Source organism: Polypterus senegalus, chromosome 6, assembly GCF_016835505.1.
Source record: "Polypterus senegalus isolate Bchr_013 chromosome 6, ASM1683550v1, whole genome shotgun sequence".
Classification (NCBI taxonomy): Eukaryota; Metazoa; Chordata; class Cladistia; order Polypteriformes; family Polypteridae; genus Polypterus; species Polypterus senegalus.
Genome location: NC_053159.1, coordinates 21458269 through 21481573, shown reverse-complemented (window position 1 = coordinate 21481573; position 23305 = coordinate 21458269). Strand labels below are relative to the sequence as shown.

The 23305-nt window shown below is 35.4% G+C and overlaps 1 protein-coding gene across 11 annotated transcripts in view; it reads right to left on the bottom strand.

The window, feature by feature from the left end:
* Positions 1–23305, bottom strand: part of samd11 (sterile alpha motif domain containing 11) — a 121065-nt gene that overhangs the window by 32689 nt on the left and 65071 nt on the right. For all 11 annotated transcript variants that reach the window (XM_039755544.1, XM_039755542.1, XM_039755543.1 and 8 more), the window contains exons 4-5: positions 17059–17183; positions 8057–8149 (exon numbers count right to left, since the gene is read on the bottom strand). In XM_039755544.1, the coding sequence (XP_039611478.1) occupies positions 8057–8149; positions 17059–17183 (218 nt within the window). The remainder of the gene's footprint in view (positions 1–8056; positions 8150–17058; positions 17184–23305) is intronic.

The window sequence follows — 23305 nt, the reverse complement described above, 5'->3', positions numbered from 1 at the left end:
AAAATGAAAAGCCACAGAAATACAATTTAGGAATATCAGCATGTATTAATAGAAAACATTACGATAGTTTGCGATAGAACGGAGACACTGGCACAGGAGTAATGCTGGCATTTCACAGAAGTTTGAAAATAATGATGCTTGAACTTCAAACTTTAACATTCAATTTATGTATGTATAACCATGATATATATTCCTAGGTGTAAAAAGAAGAGCCTTAACTTTGATGAAAAGCCTCCAAACACATGTTCAATTTCCCCAAACCTGTTCACATAGAGCCCATATCCTATGACAGCTGCAGTAGGCAGAAGAAAGTAAACTGTCATGTAACCAGTCAGTTATCCATCCATTATCCAACCTGCTATATCCTAACTACAGGGTCACGGGGGTGTGCTGGAGCCAATCCCAGACAACACAGGGCGCAAGGCAGGAATCAAATCTCGGGCAGGGTGCCAGCCAACTGCAGACCAGTCAGCTATATTCATATTAATTCTTTCCACAATAATTCAGAATCATCTGTGATAGGGTGAAACCATACCATAGCATTCCAACATAAGTCTAATTACATGAAAACCAAAATTAAATGTTACCCCATTTTTATTTTACAAATAGATGAAAACAGGTAGGATGTTTAAGTAAAAGATAAACAATAAACCAAGAATACCTGCTGCCTCTCTATGACTTTCTACAAAGGTGTCTATTTCCTGTTTTTCTGATGGGGTTGCTCACCCATTTGTCCACCTATCAAGTACAACCAGGCACCCGCTTTACCTTCTACTATTCCTGTCTCTCAAGCTCTGGTTTATACCTTCCTGTCAGGTGAGCCTCCACCCCCAAATAATCTTCCAGTTCAAGAACTTAAGAAACTTAAAAATACTTATGTGGGATAGCTTTAAACTGCTTGCGCGAGTCACCTCTGGCTAAGCCCCAGATTCACCTTTGGAGTCAGGGGCTTTATTCCTGTAGCTATGGGGACACTAGACTAAAACTCACCCCTAAGGCCTTGATATCACAACACCTTGAGTCTTCAGTTGCCCTTGGAGTGACAGGTCTTTTGGGCAAAATGCCTTTATGGTCAACATATTTAAAATCCTTAAAAATCCTTATCCACTGAATAGAAGGTCAAGCATCCATAACATCCATTAGGTCCTAGCATTCTGTGGTTAACACTACGTGGTTCTATCCACACTGCCATACACCTGCTTCATAATTCCAGATGCAATGATGGTCCTGCCTGTTGCTCTTAAAGAACACCCAACACAGATACAGTTTTTACTGTGTACTATTAACTTTGTATTTTCATATATGACCCCCCCCCCTCTTAAAATACTAAAACTAACATGCATACCCCTGGAGAGTATACCTAAACTTCATTCAGACAAGAACTGATACTTAATGCTGGGGGCTGAAACATATATTATCTTCAATAATTCTTTGATACAGATCAGATATTCAAGAAGAAGAATCAGAGATGCAGGTTTTTGAAGTGAGCGCTGATAACAAGCAGGATGGTCCCTCTCCTCCTTAGTCTAAAGAACGCGGCACATCATGGGCATCCGATATTGATTTTCAGCCTTGTCCCTTATACAGAGAAATTTCCTCAGATTATTGGAATCTTTTGATGATATTATACTGTAGATGATGAGATATTCATGAGATATGAAATGATGAGATAAGTCTTCACAATTTTACATTGAGGAACATTATTCTGAAATTGTTCCATAATTTGTACACATAATTTTTTGCAGATTTGTGAACCGCTCCCCATCTTAACTTCTGAGAGACTCTGCCTCACTAAAATGCTCTTTTTATACCCAATCACTGTTTCTGACTTGTTTCCAATTAACCTAATTAGCTGCAAAATGTTTCACCAGCTCTTTCTTTTAAGTAACACTTACTTTTCCAGCTTTTTCTTGCCCCATCCCAACTTCCGTTCCAGACAACCCCCCCGCGATAGGTGAAAATCCGCGAAGTAGAAAGCATATGTTTGTATGGTTATTTTTATATATTTTAAGCCCTTATAAACTCTCCAACCCTGTTAACATTATTAGAGCCCTCTAGACATGAAATAACACCCTTTAGTCAAACGTTTAAACTGTGCTCCATTACAAGACAGAGATGACAGTTCTTTCTCACAATTAAAAGAATGCAAACATATCTTATCTTCAAAGGAGCGCCATCAGGAGCAGAGAATGTCAGAGAGAGCCCTCGCTAAGAAAAGCAAACAATCAAAAAATCAATACGTGCTTTTAAGTATACAGAAGCACCGCGATAAAGTGGCACTTTGTAGAGGAGCGTCCGTGTCCTCTGTGTAAACAGACCCTCTGCTCACACCCCCTCCGTCAGGCAGAAAGAGTGAGAAAGATAGAGAGAAGCAAACAAGCACCGCACGGGAAACATATCTTATATCATTGAGGAGTTTTAGTTAATATGTAATACAAGCTCTCATTGGGTAGCTTCTAAGCCATCCGCCAATAGCGTTCCTTGTATGAAATCAACTGGGTAATCAAACTGAGGAAGCAAGTAACCTAAATTAAAAGACCTATTGTCCGCATAAAGTGGCGAACCAGCTAAAAATCCGGTATATTTATTTAGGTGTGCTTACATTTAAAATCCGCGATAGAGTGAAGCCGCGAAAGTCGATATAGGCGATATAGCGAGGGATTACTGTATTGGAAACTCAGATGATTCGTTCCACAACCCAAAACTATTCATATAAAAATGATTAATACAAAATATAAAGTAAAAATACATAAAACAAATTAACCTGCACTTTACCTTTAAAAAGAATCATGGCTGGTGTGAGTGAGTTTCTAAACTTTCTGTCCCCCCTGGCCATTGAACCTTACTCTTATTCGATGTTAATTAATGTTGATTTATTTTGTTTTATAATTGTGTCTTTCATTTTTCTATTCTTTAATATGTAAAGCACTTTGAGCTACTGTTTGTATGAAAATGTGCTATATAAATAAATGTTGTTGTTGTTGTTGTTAAACTCTTGTGGGATTCCACCCAACGGGATGACATGCGGAAGAGTGTCCCAAAGCAATTGTAGTCTCCCAGCACTGTAGCAGTTCGCCGTATAAGCGTATCCAAAAAGATCGCAGACATGCTATAAGCGCCTGCCGTCGATGGGTGATACAAGGAACATAACCGCACTGTTGCTGTTTCAAGCTGAATAAAGCTGGTGTTGTTACAGTACTGAGACTCAGCTTTGTGTTTTGGGGCGCAAGATGGGGACTCGCACTTCACAGCGCACACGCACACACACACACACACAATCACAAAGCTGTAGTAAACAGTATACGCTCGTACGGATGTTGACTATATGAGTGAGGCATGCAGACTCAGACGGAGAATAGGAGACGATTGCCCTCAAGAGGAGAGGGAGAGAGAGAGAGAGACGTGTGCGCGAGCGAGAAGAACCGTCAGCTCACTTGCGATCACATGACGCTCAGCAGACAAAGTGTATCCATACTTCTCGTATTGCAAGACATCGCTCGTTTATCAAGTCAAAATTTATTAAAAAATTTAGCTCGTCTTGCGAAACACTCGTAAACCGAGGTTCCACTGTATATATATATATATAAATCCACCCCCTCTATTCTGTATTCAGTCCTGCTTTGTTACTCGGCAGAGTATTACACATCCTTCTTCCTTGCAGCAATTCCCCAAACCTTTATCATTGTTTTTGCCTTCTTTACTATATATACATACATACACACACACATGTGTGTATAAAGAAAACTCTTCTGCCAGATCAGTAAGATCAGTAAATCACTGATGCTAAAACAGCAAAGGTTCTATCTATAAAACCTATCCAATCCCAAAATCCAAATTCAACCAGGGAAAAAAACACATACTGGCAGTATTACAATCCAATTTAAATGAAGGCTTTAAGAACTTCAGAACAGGGTAAGAATCATTTTGTTATCCTCAGTTTACATGACCAAGCAATTGCCCTAAAATAAAGAATAAGGCAGATGTTCTCATTGCCCCACTTTGGGTTATTTATGACACCAACTCTTCTGAATTACCAGTTTTTTGGTACACATAACAGAGGATTTTGAGTTAGTAACTTCACCTTTATACCAAAATATAGAGTGTGAAGCTGGCAGTAATTTAACTGACTAAATCAAAGGCCACAATCAAGATGATGCTTGAACAAAAATGTACAGCAGCATCAAGAAGCTCTTCCTAAAAAAGACCCTGTGATTCTTAATTTGTGCTTTAAATAACATGTTTAAAGCCACTATTGGTTTAGATGTGATCTTTCCTCTCAGTTTTCTTCCTGCAGCTTATTTACATTTGTTCTGTTTGCTGAACTGTAAATCAGAGCACTTTCCTCTCCAGTAACTCATTTAAATTAACTGGCAAATCCGGAAAGGTTTGTAGCTATATTATTTTTCTTTGCCATTTTCCTCATTTAGCTATGCTTACCAGTCTTGCTGCTGTGTAACTGGGTAACAGTTCTTCTCTAGTGTACAAATCACCCAAGATTAATAGGCTGAAATGCACTGATAAACTTATTCAAGAAGAATTAATTCAACTAAATAATGAAGCACACACTCAAGGAACCTGTTGGAAATCAAGAGGAAGAAAATTTAAAATTGAACTTAGGAAGTACTTCCTTACACAAAGTGTTGTGGGAATCTGGAATAAAATAGTGAGTTATGTAGGTGAGGCCGATACATTGAAAACTTTTTAAAAAATACCTGAATGACATAATGTGCCAGATCAGCCATTAGCTAACCAAATTAGCTTGATGGACTGAATGGTCTACTTTCACTTGTCAATTATCACATATTTTTATGATCTGGTTCAAATGGAAGGGTGTCACTCTTCAGATTCTTCATAAGCTGACATAGTTAACTTGTAATTAGGAGTAATCTGTTATCTTAAACTGTTGATTACAGTTTGCAGGTCTATATCATCTATGTTAAGGGATTTTTCTCTGTAATATTTTTCTTCACATAAGCAGACAAATACAGCAAACAGTACCAGAGAGATGCTTTGTATTTAGTTTCATCTGCAGATGATTTGGATACTTTGACTTATTTCTTAGGGACTTTTTTAAATTGAATACCTCAGTTTTTAATGTAAAGTAGATTTTATTATTAACATATGATTTCATAGTAAAAGGCTGAAAGTTAACCAATAGCCTACTCCCATTCACTGTTATATTCTTACTTTCTTGTGCTGCTCCAAAAATATCAACCACAACATCACTGAAAAATATGCTTCAATAAAATTGGATTAGAAAAAACCTTCGGCTCTCTGTCTCACGTTTCCTGCCATAACCCATTCTCACCACTTTCTGTAAAAAATCCAAATTTCATCTATCTATCTATCTATCTATCTATCTATCTATCTATCTATCTATCTATCTATCTATCTATCTATCTATCTATCTATTATATAGTGCCTTTCATATCTATCTATCTATCTATCTATCTATCTATCTATCTATCTATCTAAGAACCTGTGGGTTTCCAGCTAGAATTATTAGAAGAAAGCCATGCAAGAATGAAAGAAAGGCAAAGATTAGGTCAGGAAAAATTAAAGCATGTTGTAAAAATCTCTCTCTAGACTTTCACATATCAAGGGCGTGATGTCTAATGTGTCCGGTGATGTGAAAATGACCTATTCCACAATGGTGAAGGGTATACTAAAGACAATGGCAGATAACCAGGTACAGTGCCAATGTGACCAGGCATTAGCAAAGATTACACAGAAGAAAGTTTTACGTTCCTGTTGTCTCCAAATCATCAAAGACACTGTTGCATACATTCCTAGTTGAAGAGACAGCATTTGTTAAATGTTATTCGTTCTTCGTAGTACTCAGTTCAGGTTGATATCTTGTTCCTGATACTGTAACAATGAACTCTGATTTCATGCAAATCTGAACAACATCAAGCAGACAGAACATTTGCCAAAGACTAAAAACTGGTAATATTATACATTTTCAGTAATCCACTGCCGTTTCCTACATTTCTATCAGATTTTAAGCAATGCAAAATGTCTACTGACCCACAAGAATCACTTTTCCTAAAGTATAAAGACTGTAGCATCTTGCCTGTTTAGGTACATTTCCCATTTTGTATAAATATTATATTTGTTTAATAATGTCCTAAAGACTTCCTGTTATTTAACACAATTTATTTTAGTCGTGTAAACATTTCTTTTGATATAACATAACTCTATGCTTCTACAATTCTATATCATTTTACCTCTGTCACCTTATCAAACTTGTATTTGATTTTGATTAAAATGTATTCATATATCCACATTCAAATATTTAATTCTATTATATTTCCTCCCTCTCTTTCCAATCAATGCTTTTAAAAATTCTATCATTTATTATTTATATAGCTAAACAGTAAGAACCATCATTAATGTATAAGTAGCTGTCCTGGGATCTTTTCTAAAGTCTTAAAGCTTTGTCATTTTCCTACTTAATTTTACATCCTGAAATTCAAATGATGTTTTTTCTGATACCCCTGCATGGTTCTAAACACAATAAACTCCTAAACCTTGACTAGCTTTTATTAGAACACCAACCACGAACTGCAAAATTGGCAATTACAGGGCAGTATTAATATCAAAGTACAGTACTCCTCTATCAGACAAACAGGAGGCTCAGATAACTTTCCTTTCAGCAGTCAGAAAGGTTGTCACATTTTTTTAAATATATATAAGCTTAGGATTCACTCTATAAATATGTAAAAGTTTGGCTTTGCCTTATTGTCTCTATTATTTATTGATGTATAACAAATTAGGAAACCAAGATATGTAGTTTTCTAACCTCATAATGGACTCATCTTACACAATATACTGTACTTGCTAGCGTTCCTTCATATCCTAACTCAAATCCTAGATAACACCCTTAAATTCACTTACACATTCATCTGTGCCAAAAGCTTTCTGAACACACAGAGAGAGGTGCACAGCAAACTAGCAAGGGGCCTAAAATCCTAAACAAATGTAATTCAGCAGGAATTTCAAGGAATCAAGGTCACAAACAAGAATCTGCTGTGTGATAATGACAAGTGAATTTGAAATACTGTATATGAAAACAGTCTCCTGATTAAGCCCTCTGTTAACTTTAAAATGTTTTGATTTTATTTGATTTTATAAGGACTGCAATGCCTGGTGCACTTAAAATGGAAAAAAAAAATTAAAGTTAACGCTGCTTTTGATTTGAAGACTTATTTTGAGAAATAAAATTTACAGTGAAATTTAGTATGCTTTCATCTCACATTTTTCTAAAGCAAGAATTTTTTGTACAAATTTTATCATAAGAAATACATTATTTTGAAAATTGAATCCTATGGACACATTTTTTTCACTAAATGTTCAGTCTTGGCAAAGACATCAAAAAGGGGAAGCTTTTTGTACCCCAGATCAACATTATATCAGCTACCTTTACTACGAAATTTAGGAGAGGGTTTCTGAATTAGCACAGACTGTTGACAGCTCATCTTTTCAGTAAAATAAAAAAAAACATTCCCACTGTTAAATGCACAAGATTTCCCATCCCAACTCTATTATTATCAGAAGGCCAAACATTAAAAAAAAACCACTGACTGGACATGTGATAGTCCCATATCCACAACTACTAGTAAAATGTCCAAATTTTGAAATGTATATTACATTACGTAAGATAACAAATATATGTCTTGCCAAAACCGCATGCTCTGTCTCTTGCATAGAGTATAAGCAGAGCATTTTGAATGCAAGCATTTTGTATTTCAAGTGCTCATTTTTTCTCTTTTAATTACTTCCTCCTACATGAGCCCTCACCTCTCTAGTCATCAGCACGTGATCTACGCCCCCCCCCCAATCTACACTCTGTGCCCACTTTAACTTCAATTATGCACTCCGCCGCCTAATTAGGAGGAAATTATCTCCTGCCGCCAGCCGTGTCTCATCTTCATTTTCAATCAAAGACATCCCAAGTAGAGTGTGATTTCCTCAGCACCACCACTTTAAAGCTGGACTCTGTACTTTCAAAAAAACAAAAACACTTAAATGACTAAAAATAAAGCTGTATGATTACCTTTCGGGGATGCACTTCTCGTCTTCTTGCTTTCTGAAGGGCAATCGCTGCTGCTGCTGGGTGAATATGCTCTTCTTTTGCCTAAGAATTCATCTGTAAGAGAAAGGAATCACTTTAACAAATGACAATACTCTTAACAGTCAACTCTCAAATTTAACAATTTGCCATCAGTACCACCAATCACCTCTCAGACGCCCACATAAAAATTTGTATACAAGCTTTTGATTTGGTGCTTGAAAATGACAGAGGTTGCATTAAGCAATCAAATCAAAATGATTAAAGATATTAGCTTAATAAAAAGTACTACTCAAATCTAGAAGTAACGATAAGCTGGGATGGGAGAATATATTTGCTCATTTTTTTCCTAAAACAAGATATCATCCTGTGTGAATCAGCTTAACACAAAAAAATTAATAAAAAAGACAAACAACAAAAACTGCTAAGGCAATGTAACAGAAGGCTGCACAATTCAATGCCTATTAAGCTTTCATCTGTGCTCTTCTACCTTTGTTGTTGTTGTTTTTTTTGGCTGCACTGCTTGTGGCTCTCATTCTACATCGAAACCCCCGTGAATCTGTTTATCATGTCCCTCCCCTCTCCCTTCTTTCTTGGAGCCCTGAGGTCTTCTTTAATTCTCCTCCCACTGGACTTTATGAAAATGCATGAGCCTATACATTAGTACTGCACTACTCTCTGGCTCTGACTGTCTGGTGTACAATTACAGCAATGCCACCCCTCCTCCTTCAAACAGATTCAAAATCAATATCCTCCTAATAATGGCAGGGATACTGAAAGCATGATGCTGCATATGAGCAGGAAGGAAGAGGCAACTGTTTGTCGTCGTGCTTTTGACTAACTGTGAGACTTGTTAAAGACACAGTGTCTGATATTAATTTTCCATATAATCGGTGTAACAAAAAATTTTAAAAACATGAAATCCCAGCTCCAGCACCACAATACCAATAAAAAGTACAACATTTCTTAAGAAGAAATGCTTAAAAACTAAACAGATTGCTACAAAGCTTTCAAGGTGGAGAAAGGTTCTACAAAAATGTACTCTGCAACACTTCACAGGGCCTGAACCAGTAAGTGTAATGTTCTTCCACAAATCCTACCTATTGTGATCACATTCAATCATTTTTACCCCTTGATTCTATATAGCATCACAAAGAGCCAGAGTCTATTCTGACAGCACAGAGTAAGAGGTAGGAACCATCCTTTTACAGGGAGCCAGTCTGTCACTTAGAACACACACACACCAACACTTAACTCATACCAAGCCCATTCAGAGCAACCAATCAGAGATCCTGTTTTTTACAGGATCTGAACGCAGTTTTCCTGTTGCTGTGTGGCAGCAGCACTGACCATTGTTCCACCAATTTATGTACAGTAAAATTCTAATAGTGCATGGTCCCAGTGGAAGCATGGCATGCACACTTCTAGAACCATTCCTTTACGATTTCAAGATTCAGCACGCCATGTTTGCACTATTATCATTTTAAGATACATTCTGTACCTTCAGATCAAGCATCTGTATCTGTTTATTTTATTTACACACACACACACAAATACAGCTTCATAAAGAACAGGATCATTAAGAAGACAGCAGCTGGCTAACCTGCCACAGGTCACTCAAGTAAGTCAAGTACCCAAGCTAGATCCCATCTGTTTCATCTGCTTACAATGGTCCTTTTTTGCTACAGCAACATCAGTAAAGCCCACTTCCTCAAGCTTGGCTGATTTGTCATAGAATTTGCTATTTGGCAAAAACAGCAATTAGTACACATCATTTTGGTGACAAATGTGCAAATACACAAGAGTAAAGGTCACAACTAGTCTGTCAAGTCCTTACCTTTAGAAAATAAATCACACAAAATACATATATACCTGTGTAAGATGTCAAAGAAAATCCATACAACAGTTAATTTTTTCATCCTAAACAGCGTCACTAGCAAGTACTTTTTTTTTGCAAAGCAAATGCTCACGCCTCTCAGAGCATTATGACAGCAAGTCTACATAAAAAATGCGGCAATGCAAGCTCCTCAGCCTCTGAAAAGACAAGTAGATCTCACTAATGATGCCTTTCTGATGCAGTCTCTAGGGGGGAACCATTATTCCCTTGTGAAGCTAGGGCAGAGTGAAAGCCTTTCTAATTTTTTAAGTCCGCCCTTACCTACAGGCTGTGTGACAGGGAAAAGACTGAGAAAGAGAGGGAAAAGACTAATAATTCATTTATTGCCTCCTTTCAGTAATCAAACAATGCAAAATCATTGTTTCTGGCTTCTTCGGGTATTGTCCGTTTCTTTGTAAGGTATGGAATAGTTCTTAAATGCTTACCCTTTTTGTTGTTTTTCTAAATAATACTTTTACAATTTCCAGTAGAATTAGTTATTTAATTAGTATTCAAAATTAATCCAAAAGACTTTGGTAGGAAAAACACTCATTTTGTTATATATTATCATCAACCTCATTTTGTTCTGTCTGGCTTTGCCTCCCTATCATAGTGTCTGCATTAAAGCCACATAGGATCACATCTCAGTGGGCTGTGATTACTGGCAGCTTCCCATCTGCTCACAATTTCTAACCTTCTGGTAATATACATGTGGTCTGGAAAGAGGACTAGCCTCTCATAGGGTCATGGTCTACATTTACATCTTACCTGATTCATTGCAGACTGGGAATCAAATCAGGTTTACTTTGACTCTGTGCTTTTATTTTTTGGAAGAGTCAACTCAGTAATCAAAAAAACAAGTAACATTTAAAAGACATCAGCTAGCCAACAAGACATTGAATCAGAAGCAAATACTGGTTCTTGCACCTATAATATTCCAGCTCAAAAACCTCAAGACACCTGCTAATAGTCACTGGCCTCTCTGTCACTTACTCACACTGTCATTGTCCCAAGCAGCAGATGCTACTGTTACTGTGGCAATATTGGCAAAATCTATCATTGCTTTTCTGAGATATGGTCACTGACATTACACTTCATATTGTGGAACATTATTTTCAAAAAATAAAAAAGTATACAGAGGTTGTGTAACTGAAAAAACAAAGAAAACAGAGCAAGTTAGGTTTACACATTATAAACAGGAAAATAAACGATTAACATCTCATCCTGATTAATGGCAGATATAAATGTGCAGAGCATGTACAGATGCAATTTATTTTGGCTACAATTGATAAAAGAAGAGATCCCATTGACTTTGAGAGGAGGACACTTTTTGAGGCATGTCTGATTGGAGAATTAATAATGAAAACTGCTCAACTTGCTGAGGTTCCACAAGGAACACAGTCCATATTGATGATGGCAACTAAATCGGAGAATTGAAAAAGCAAACCATTTCACTTTAATGTTCATGTATACAGAAAGGAAGACATGCAAAACACTCTAGGCCACTTGACTGTGCTTGCAAGTAAGAATTTCATTGGACTCTGTACAGGTGACGATAATGGCTCAAACATCAAATGTCAACCAAATTCAAAAGCAGGAAATTTCATCAAGACACCCCAGCAAGAAAATCACAGAAAAGTCGACAGTTTTATTGGTTCCTTTTTAGTTTTATTTTTCTACTGTTTGTAAACTTGTATATTAAAAATGTCAATGTTGAAACAGTAATATACTGTGAAGAAATTTCATTTTATATAATTGAAGATAATTTCACCCACTTCTTTAGCAAAAGTAAGTCATCTTCATGATTGCACCAGTGCCCTGAATTTAAAGCTGGTGAGTGCTTTCCCTTTTTCTTTTTAAACACTTAATTAGTGAATATCTTAAATCCAATTATTCTTGCCAGGGGGCAGAGTTATCAGTGCCCAGGTCTGGAGTCAGATCCTTGAAATAAAGCCTACTAACAAGCTGAGGCGGGCAAAGCAGTGGTGATGGCAGATTTTAACACCTAGCAAAAAGATTTGGCATGTCGCCGGTTCTGTCAGCTCTGGGCAACGGTGCGAAGATAAGCTCTTGGGTCCTGATGCTCCACTGCTAAGCCCAATCAACCCTCCCTGCTGATCCTACAAGCCAAGACTCAGGCTAATTTCTTACCACTGGTGTCTTAACCCTCCATCCGTTTAAAGACTGATGCATGCAGCCAGAAACAAAAGATAATACACTGATACACGCATACACACACAAATGCACACACATGCACACATATAGGGCAATGCTTCTTCTCCTCAACCTGCTGACAGCTTTGACAGCCAGACTCCTTAATTCCTTTTTCGTATTCCCTTAATCTGTCATCTTTATCAGGCTGGGGAAGTGCCAGGCGGCTAGCAGGAGCCCAGGCCCCCGATCAATCTCCACATTACCGCTGACAGAATGGTGCTAATAACTTATTGATCTAATGTTTGCAGGGTCGCACTGATGCTCAAAGGCTCCCATTGATTGGCCGCTGGGAGACAGAAGATCCTCTTTTAGGAAGGGCACAGCCTAAAAATTGTCTCCTCTGAGAAGAACATACTAAGGGCTGAGTCAACATGTGGGAAACACCTACAGTTAGCAAACAGAGATTGTAATAAAAATAAAACACACATTCATAGGTCCAGCTAAGTGGGAAAACATTGAAGAACACCAAGGAAAACACCCAAATTGCAGTGCACTAGGATCTTGAATCATGATCATCAAAAAAACAGCTGCAAAGAAAAGAAAGACAGAAAAGAAAGAAAGAAACAAACAAACAAACAAACAAACAAACAAAGATATTTTTGTAGTTCTGATTCATACTAATAAAAGAAAGTGCTCCCACATAAGTGTCCCAGGTACCGCCAATCACCAGTTGCATTCTGGGAAATTTACTAGAAGTCCTGACTTGTTGTTCTGAATAATCTAAATGACAGCATCACTAACTAGTAAGTACAGTATTTATGAATCTGCACCAACTCACAAATCATCACTCCAGCTGGTGGGAAGCAATATGAAGCAGAACAAGAGACAAAGCCTTGTGGCTAGCCCATCAGATGGAATATCACACATCAGAAAATATATATCCAGGTCTACGCATTTAAATTTACTATCACTTTCAAGCAAAATATGTTTACAAAAGTGGAGCATCATGCATCCTTAGTAGCTCAGTTACAAGAAATCTGTTCTATAGCCCATCTTACACTTCAGCAGCTAGTCTAAAAGCAGGTAAAATAAGCTTTGGGCACCTACTGGCAATGTGTGGGACATCCCTAATGTGTCTTTTTTCAATTTATCCAGCCCCATTCTAATAACACCACTAAAGCTACAAGCTTCCCTCAAACATTCTAGATAACTTATTAAACCTCATATAGCTTATTGAAACCAGTCAACATAAATAACGGTGATCTTTGTTTATTCATCTTCACTCTTTGCTCTAGCAGCTTACACCCTGATAGTGCCTGTCAGCACATCATCGGTGATGTCAACTTTACGTTTCTCTTCTCTTCACAGTTCAGTAATAAGCAATAAATCAAACAAGCCTTAGTCATACACAGATGCAACACCCATGCTCCCAAAAAGTAGTCTGGCCTGTCCTTCTCAAGGATAGTGTTATGGAGGAAACAAATGGCATTGTATTGATATGGAAAATAAAGCCTCAATTAAAAAAAACAATCTAGCGAATTAGGGTATTATCACTTTTATTAGTTTTGTTACTTTTGATAGCCTTCCACATTTATTTGCAGGGTTTTTTGCAGTAGCTTGTTTCATCTAGTGTGTATATTAATTTCAAACCTGTGAAAATGTGTCTGTATGGTTTCTACTGAGAACAATATAATAAAATATTATTAGCTACCATATTTGTTTCTCATTACTAAATTACCACATACACATAACCTCCAGGTAAATGTACATTTAGTTTGGAGTAAACTTCTATAAAATGGCTCGCTGTGGGTTTCACAGTGGCACCTGTGGCATCTGTCATTGCTTCTCAGATTCACAGCTGGAGAAGGCTTATTTAATGGTTAATATTTTTACATTCTTTCATCTAGAATCAGATCAAACACAATTCTACCTGTTACATTATGGTTGAACTCATCAGACAATTAGCACTTCTTCCTTGTAGAAAAATAAAATTTTATAGACAGAGGTTAAAAGCTTAACAATATAATCTGGGGAAGTGCTTGAAAGTATCCAGGGGATACTGAAAAGCAACGGATGTATTAAAAAACTATTTTTGCATATATGTTATATACTATAAAAAATAACAAATATTAAATGTGTCCTTTTTAATTTGAATGTAATATATACACAAGTTCTGCTTTGCAATTCATACACTTTAACTGTAGAAAAAACAGAAAACCCTTAGATGAATATATCACTTCCTCCCATTGTCTCTGCTCAGTTCAATCAGGTGGAAAACATTTGCAAAAGTAACGTAATACTGGGTTAAGATTTTTTTACATAAAATATATTTTTTTCTATGTTATATCAGTTTTAATTATATTAGTGCTAGAACTCCTAAAACAACTTAAACTGACACTTTAGCAAAATGTTTTTATGCAAGTTAAGTAGGCCTTTATAAGGCAGAATGAGATGATTAAAGTTACAGTCTTAGCACTGATGATATTTTTTGTTGAAAACCGTGTGATTTCAAGTAGTAGGCCCTGCATGGGCAATGAATAAGTATGTCTTCTACTGCTCTGCTGGGATCAGCAAATTACTGGTATGTCTTTACATACAACATTAACTGATGTTTGTGTGAAGTATACATCCATTCATTACAAATGCAGATGTAAGTTAACATACTCAAAAGCAGACTGCATTTCAAACTAGTTATATTCTCACATTAATAGCTGCTGTCTATGCCTCATGACCATTATAAGACATACACCAATAATCTTCACAAGCAGTTGAAAGCAAGGGGCTTCAACAAATTAAGCAAGGGGTGTAGGCCAGCTGGTAAAGTACAGTATAAATCAGTAATTTCCTTGATAACTGCTTCTCTGATGGACATGTACTACAAGGTCATGCATTAGTGTTTTTTAAAGATAACATTAGAAAAATGTGCACAAAAAGTACAGAAAATCTTAATAATTGTCTTTGACAGTAAATCACTTTTAATATGCCCTCAAAATGTTTCTTATGAGAAAGAAATACAGTTCCGAAATCTGCTTCATGGCTTGTGTGGTACTTGCACTTGTATACACAAAGGAGGACAAAGAACAAAGACGGAATATGTTTCATTAAATTAATGTATGAATGAATGAAATCCCCTCTTTGTTTTGTACAGGGAATGATTAAATGTATGGGTATGTAGTATCTATAACCACTGTAATGTCAATTGTAAGTGCTTCTGACCGCTTTATTATCCTACATATATACTGTATACATTACTGATTCTCCTTTAATTTCAGATATTTTTTAAAGAAGTTACAAAAAATAAATAAAATTATCGCAGAATAAAACAAAAACCAACTGTACACTCTTAGGGATGTCTCAATTACTGAGGTTGTGATTGCTGGCTCCAAGACAGATCAATACAGCAATTAGATTTTATCAACACGTGCTGTCTTTTTTCTTTTTCATCTTCTCACCAGACACATAGCTGAAAACCAGGGTTCATCATACACACAAGCTGTAGACCTTTTTCTTTTAAGCTGAAACATTATACTAGCAACTAGGAAGTTTATATACTGTACACTACAGTAGGTCACAGATAACCAATCACTTTTAGAATAATCTCACACTCACCCAATGGCTACTTCACAGTAAGTTTACAGTTGTTTTCAATTGTTTCTTGCCCACTCTAGTACAAGCCTAACTTGAAAAATATTTATTTTCTATTTTCATACTAAATGCACTCTACTTCAGGCATTTTGAATAGTTTGATTAGTGCTATATTTTTTAACAGCAAATTTGATTACTTGCCCATATTTGATGTGTTCATTTTGTATTTGAAGTTGGTATTGCTTTTAATAACAACAGTGAAAAAAAATTTTGTCAGTTCTTCATTTCAGAAGAACACAAATTAAACAACTAGTTATTAGTTTAAGAAATAAGTAGTACTGGAAGACATGGTAGATTACTGAAAAATAAATAAATAAAGATTGAATGAAAAGCAAAGCTTAACGAAACACTGGAAACTAATATGAAAAATGTATACAAGCAAATTAGTAATTACCATACCATTGCACATATGCTTGATGCTTAAGAATCTTTAACTTCACTTGAAAAACTGTGGCACTTTAAAACTGCACTGACATCTACTCTAGTGTTTATGGATATCACACAGGGATGCTCTTCTAAAATGACTTCTGTGAATCTGTTTTATGGCAATGATTGCATTACATACTTTCAAGTCAATCATTAATGCTTAAAAAACAAAAATAAATGATTTTACTGTTATATTTCCACAAACATACTTTAAGTTAAACAGATGAATAAATCATAAATTAATTGAAGCCAATGTTTTGCTTTAGTGGGTAGAAGTATTTGAATGTAGAAAACACTGAAAATGAATACTGGAATTTCAGTGCATTAAATAGTGTGCATAACAACTTGCCTATTCATACTCTGTCAGTATAAAGAACAAATACAAATACACAGTACACTATATATACAGTATACACTATATAGTGTATTATATATGCACCATATACATTACCTTAAAATATTTTGATTAAACTGAAATGTAATTATAATAGCTTAATATTTTAAAAAAGGCAAAATTAAAACAGAGGTCTGCTTAAACTTACATTATACAGTTAAAAATCAGAATAAGTCAAACCATTTATATTTAGATGTCATTCATTTTGTAGCAGTTAAAAATTGTTGTAAAAAGAAGCTATTCAAATTACAAATCAAATTCATAATGCAGGAAATAAGGCAGCAGCATGTAGAAAATCATTCATCATAGTAGTTCAAAGCATTTATGTAGAAAAAACAGCTCTGTTGATCCAAATTTTGTTCTTACTATGTTTATAATCAAGAAATAGCTCAAGTAGTTACAAAGCAGAAATCCCATGTCTGTCTGCTGATTGTGTCTTCACTCTAGAAAAACTGCTCAAATGAAAGTAAACAAAAGGCTACTGCATCCTACCTGCTGACCCAGAACCAATTTCAATGCCATTCCTCTTGATTTCACTTCGGGACTGACTCTCGGGCATAACGAGTTGACGGTTTTGATGCAGACTGGAGATGATAGTAGAAAGATCACTGTCACGACTGTAATGGGACAGAAAGACAATTAAGAATTTCTAATCTGTGACCACATGATCAATAATTACTTTTTCATGGGGAGCTGACAAATAATATTTGTGGATTTTCTAACACATTGCCCTCTGCTGCACTTCACAATTTTTAATAAAAGAACATTAATGACAAATTCCAAAACTTTAAAGTGCAAAATCAGAAACAACAGATTAGACTAAAACACCATTAAAGTGCCAGTACTGCTTTATTGTAAATGAACACCTGATTCCTCTGACGGTCATCAAAATAATGCTAAACAATTATTGATCATTAAATATATTTCAAAATGCAAAACAGCAATAAACAAAGTGTCATGACATATCAAAGCATAAGGTAATACAACATCTTGAGCTAAATGCTTACAAAAAGCACTTGATTAACATGTTCCCAGTTAATTTATTTGCATCTAAACAAAGATATTATTAAACCCAATTTAATCATTTTCATTCCCCTAAGGAAAGCCAGCTTACCTCGGTCACACCTTAGGTTAACATGCAGTGAAAATTCACAGCTAGGCAGCTATTTTTAAATGTCCAGTGGAGTATCTGGACTAAGCAAGTGGGACTAATCTTATGTCTAGATCACTTTTAATCAGATAAGTTTTTGACAGAAAGTCTGTAGGCAATTGGTGCATTTAGCTGATGACTATAGACTATCTTCACCTGAGCAGTAGGAAGCAAAACCAAAACCTGTTGTGTTCTTGACATTCAACAAAAAAAGGAACAAACAAATTTCATGAGGAAAACAGTACTCCTAATGGTTGCAAAAAAGTAAAGATGGTCCTTTTAAATATCTGCAGTATAAGCAAAAATGTAAAGCGCATAAACAAATTTAAGAGGGGGCAGGGACAGACTTCTGTAATAAGCAATTTTGCTACTTAACCTGTCTTATCTCTTCACCTTAAGATGTTTTAATCAACACATTCAGGTTTTATAAGAGGTTTATGAGCTTTAAATGAAGTGATTATAGGTTCACTTTAATCATTTCAATCAATAAATGTATGTCAAAGGAAAAGGACACATTTGGATCAGTATAATCTGCTCATACATCAGTGGGACTAAGTAAAAGATGAGAACCGCAGAAATAGAGATGATAATCCCACATTTCAGGTTATAATGTACTGCTATGTTTTCTATCCATTTCTACTGAAATTATATCATGGAAAAATGAACATGAAAGTAAATGAGTTGAGCGATTTTAAAATTATAAAGTTTTAGAACAACTAAATGTTGGAAAATATGTATTGCTCAACTAAAGAGAAGAGATAAGAACTGTCCAAAACATTTTTCTCATTAAGATTTCAAGAGGCCTATTACTGTATATATTATCTTTAATACATCTGTAGGCTTTTAGTATTTTCATTAAGGTAAACTTGTGCTGATCTGGCCATTCCTTTTAATTGGGAAAGACCTAGCTAGATTTTGGGGCAGTTCCAAATTGTGCTTGACAAGAGACTCACAGTTTCTTACAAAATGTTTTTTTTGCGATTCTTGACTTAAGCTGGAAAAGATTCCTTCCTTTTTAAGTTGAATATATTATAATTTTGTTACTTATCTGAAATTAGATTTTAAAAATTGAGGTGACAAATGAATTATTTAATAACGATAAGGTGACATGAGCTCTTATCCAACAGGAACACACTGAGACCAATGTAGGAAATTGTCTGGTTTATAGCAGATTACTTTAAGTTAAATCCACAATTACACACATTGAGTACAAAACGAAAGCAAGGCACCAGACAAATATTATTTGAATTGCTTAATTCAATGCACTTAATCTGATTAAGACACTACAGAAGCATTTAAGATCTACTGGAATAAACTGCAATTTATTTCATTAGTTTAATCCACACAAAACATGACAATTCTGACGAAGAATGACGTCAGCTTCAGGTTTCTTGATTTGATTTAATGTTAAATTAAAAGAAAGGCTGGTTTAGTAAATATTGTTAATAGGCTGAATTTTGGAAATTAAAGGTGATACTGGAATATCCAATTTATTTAGTCTCCCAAATAAATTATGTATGGCTAAGACATTAAGAATACTGTGTTTTGCACAGTTCCTTAACCATTTTTATGAGCTGAAGCATCTAATACTCGCCATTTTGTATATTGCTAAATTTTTATTAACTGGTAGTATGCAAGTACAGTATTATAAATATGTTTCTAATATACTGTATGCCTTATCAATGGTCTAAACTATAACTTACATTTCTTAATTCACATTTCTTTCAAACGTTTAAATAGGATTTCATTATATCATTTTATGTCCATAGATATATTCATCAGGCAAATCCATAAGTAGTTCCTAAACTAAGTATATTTTGACAATCCACAATACACACTTTTCATAACTCTTTTCCTAGGACATCAAGTATGTATATCTTGTACACATCTATTTTGCTCTGTCTGAGTACAAGTGCAATTCCAAAGACTAAGACAGTGTAAATCTTCCAAGTCTACTATGTATTATAACACCTAAGTAAAGTATGAATGTAAGTCATGCATTTCAGTAAATACTGAATATGCAATTGATTGAAATGCTTTATTGAAAAAACACTACTTCTTCACAAAAAGGAAAAAAGTTAGATAATAGCAAAATTTTTTAGTTTTCTTACATAATTAGTATATAATAAACACAAAATGCATCTCTCCTAATGCTCACTGAAGGTCTAAAATCTTGTGACTAAGGTAACATTATATATACAAAAGCAGTATTATTTTATTATTTAATAATGACTAATAAACAGCTATTGATCACTAAGTTTAAGTAGAAGGCCATACGTGGCTTTAAAGATTACAACTGAGATCTTTGAAAGCTAGCATTAGAGTAATGTTGTGTGACTACACTGCCAAGTTGTACTAATAAGTGTGTCACCAGAGGATTTTTTCTGTCAAAATCAGATTACTGTTCTAATCCCCTTAAACAGCATAATGTTACAAAATGCCGGATTAAAGATGGTTAATATTAGATGCATATACCCTATAGTAATAAAAACAGAGACAATATTAATTGCTTCCACTTAAGACAATACAGTCTTTGGGCTTAAAGATGTCACTTCACACTCCCCACCTCTATCTCTCTGAAAAAATAATTTCCAGGAATGCTTTCAAAGTGATGCCCAAATTTTACTTTGCAAAATGCTGGATTTCAAATCAAAGGTGATAATATAGAATTGTTTAAATGGTCTTCAGTTACAAAAGTAAATATGGTACAAATAACTCATTTTCACCAGGTTAAATTTTCATCCTTATCAATGGACATCATTTCAGATGATCAAAAAACAACATGCTGAAACTGTCCTAATCCTATACTACCCTATAGGAGGAAATGGAACAACATGGCAAATACAACACTGCTGCTTTGTTTTTTTATTTAAACTTCCACCAAAAAAATATATATATATATATATATATATATATATATATATATATATATATATATATATATATATATATATATATATATATATATATATATATATATATATATATAGTGGTCCACCAGGGGGCATACAGCTCCCTCAACCCCGACACAGACAGGCCAAGACACAAGTTCAATACAGCACATACATTTATTATTCTTTTTCCTTCACTCCCCCACTACACAGCTCAATATAAAGTACCAATATACTGTATTAATAAACACAGTCCTTTCTTCTTCTTCTTCTTTCTCTTTCTCTTTCTTACCAGCTTTGTCATCCACTACCCGACTCTGCCTCTCTGATTGGTGGTGAGGTAGTTCCTTTTATAGCACACCTGTAAGTGTTCCAAGTTTTTCTCAACCATCTGCCAGCTGCATTTCTGGGTGTGACGGAAGAGGTTCCTCCAAGGACCCAGCATCACCTACAGCACCCCCTAGCAGCACCCACAGGCTCTTCCAAACTACTGCAAGGATCTGTGGTGCCGTAGCAACCCAGGGGGCTGCCCTCTAGTGTCTTGGGGGAGATAATGTCCTGAACACATTCTCTCCCTCTGTCCTGCCATCCGTCACTATATACATACATACATACATACATATATATATATATATATATATATATATATATATATATATATATATATATATATATATATATATACAGTATATATAAACTGCTCAAAAAAAAAATAAAGGAACGCTTTGAAAAAACATCAGATCTGAATGGGAAAAAATCATGCTAGATATCTATACTGATATGGTCTGGGTAATGTGTTAGGAACGAAAGGATGACACAGTGTTTGATGGAAATGAAAATTATCAACTTACAGAGGGCTGATTTCAAAGACACCCTGAAAATCAAAGTGAAAAAATGATGCGGCAGGCTAGTCCATTTTGCTGATATTTCATTGCAGAAACTCAAAATCATATTCAGTAGTTTGTATGGCCCCCACGTGCTTGTATGCATTATCTGACAACGTCACGGCATACTCATAATAAGATGACGCACGATTTCCTGGGGAATCTCCTCCCACATCTGGACCAGGGCATCAATGAGCTCCTAGACAGTCTGAGATGCAACCTGGTGGCATCAGATGGACCGAAACACGACGTCCCAGAGGTGTTCTATTGGATTGAGGTCAGGCGAGCGTGGGGGCCAGTCAATGGTATCAGTTCCTTCATCCTCCAGGAACTGCCTGCATACTCTCGACACATGAGTCTGGGCACTGTCGAGCAAATCCATGTGTCCATGGATTTCAATCCGATACCTAAATACAGTCAAAGTGCCGTTGTCTATCCTGTAGAGGCCTGCCACATTGCCACATATAGTGACACATTGCAGTTTTAAGTGGAGTGTATAATTGTAGCGACTAATATTAAGAAGTATGGTTCAATACATTTTTCCTTCACTGCTCTATTTCAACTTGGTTTATTTTAAAACTATAAATAAAACCTCAGATGAGCCAACAATATATCCACTTTTGAAATATTTACAACATGGAAGCCAGTCAGTGGACAGTGGAAAGGAAATTACTATCAAAAATAAATAATAGGCAAAATGTTCAAACCTGTTGCTTATTAAAGTAATGCACTGTTAAAGTGAGTTGAACAGATTTTTGTTTTGTTTTTAAGGAGTGATGTAGTATAGTTTTACAGTATAGCCACAGCTCATTCCCCTTTTGGCAGCTCAATTGACAATAGCTTATAAAGCACTGCACAAGGTCACTACCTGCGTCAAAGAAGGTAACACCAAGGTACCTGAGTCAGCTAGATAAGGGAACAACATAGTAGCTTAAGCGATAAAACCAGCTTATCAGTATTAACACTGTGGAAAAATCCTTAATAATTACATCCTAAACTGTCCACGTCAAGTAACTGGCAAAAGTAATGACCCAAATATTAGTTAGCCAAAGTTTACTCTTATGGTGAGTTTGTACAACGCAAGGAAGGTGGGAACACACATCTTGTATTGAGTAATTGTTGTCCAATTGGGGCTCTGGAGATATAATATTTCCCTAAATTATGCATAAGGACATTTTCCCAGGATATTTGATCCAGGACTATTTGGCACTGCTGTATTCTTGCTAATACCAGTCATATAAAAATGTATAAGGTTTCGTTTTATTAACAGAATGCACATCTGCTCTTAGGCAGCTGGAAAATAATGATTTTATTTTTTATTAAAAGAAGCCATCAGAACACCTTATCCTTCATATTTACCAGCTTAACTGAGGCAAGGAAAAGGCCACCAGTAACAAAACATGTTATCAATTGATAGATTGATTCATTCTGCTACTGTAGTTTGAACTCGATTTTACATAAACTATGATACATTTTCATAATTTTTACCAATTTATTTATCCAAAATAATTTAGCCATTAGCAAGTTTCACTAATGGGTGCTATATTTATTATATTGTACTTATATTTCATATTGACAGATAAGCAAACGCAATTTTATATATAGTGATTTTAACTGTTAAGTATTAATTCAAAGCAAACAATATTATATTTAATATCATGCAAATTCTGAGCCTTCTTCTTTCAAATATAAAAGCAATTCCATTGAAAACAGAGAGGCAGTTACTAACATGAACATATTGTAATTATACTGAATGTGTGCATTTAGATATGCCTGCAGAGTTCTCCATTAAAATTAAATAAGGACAGTAATGG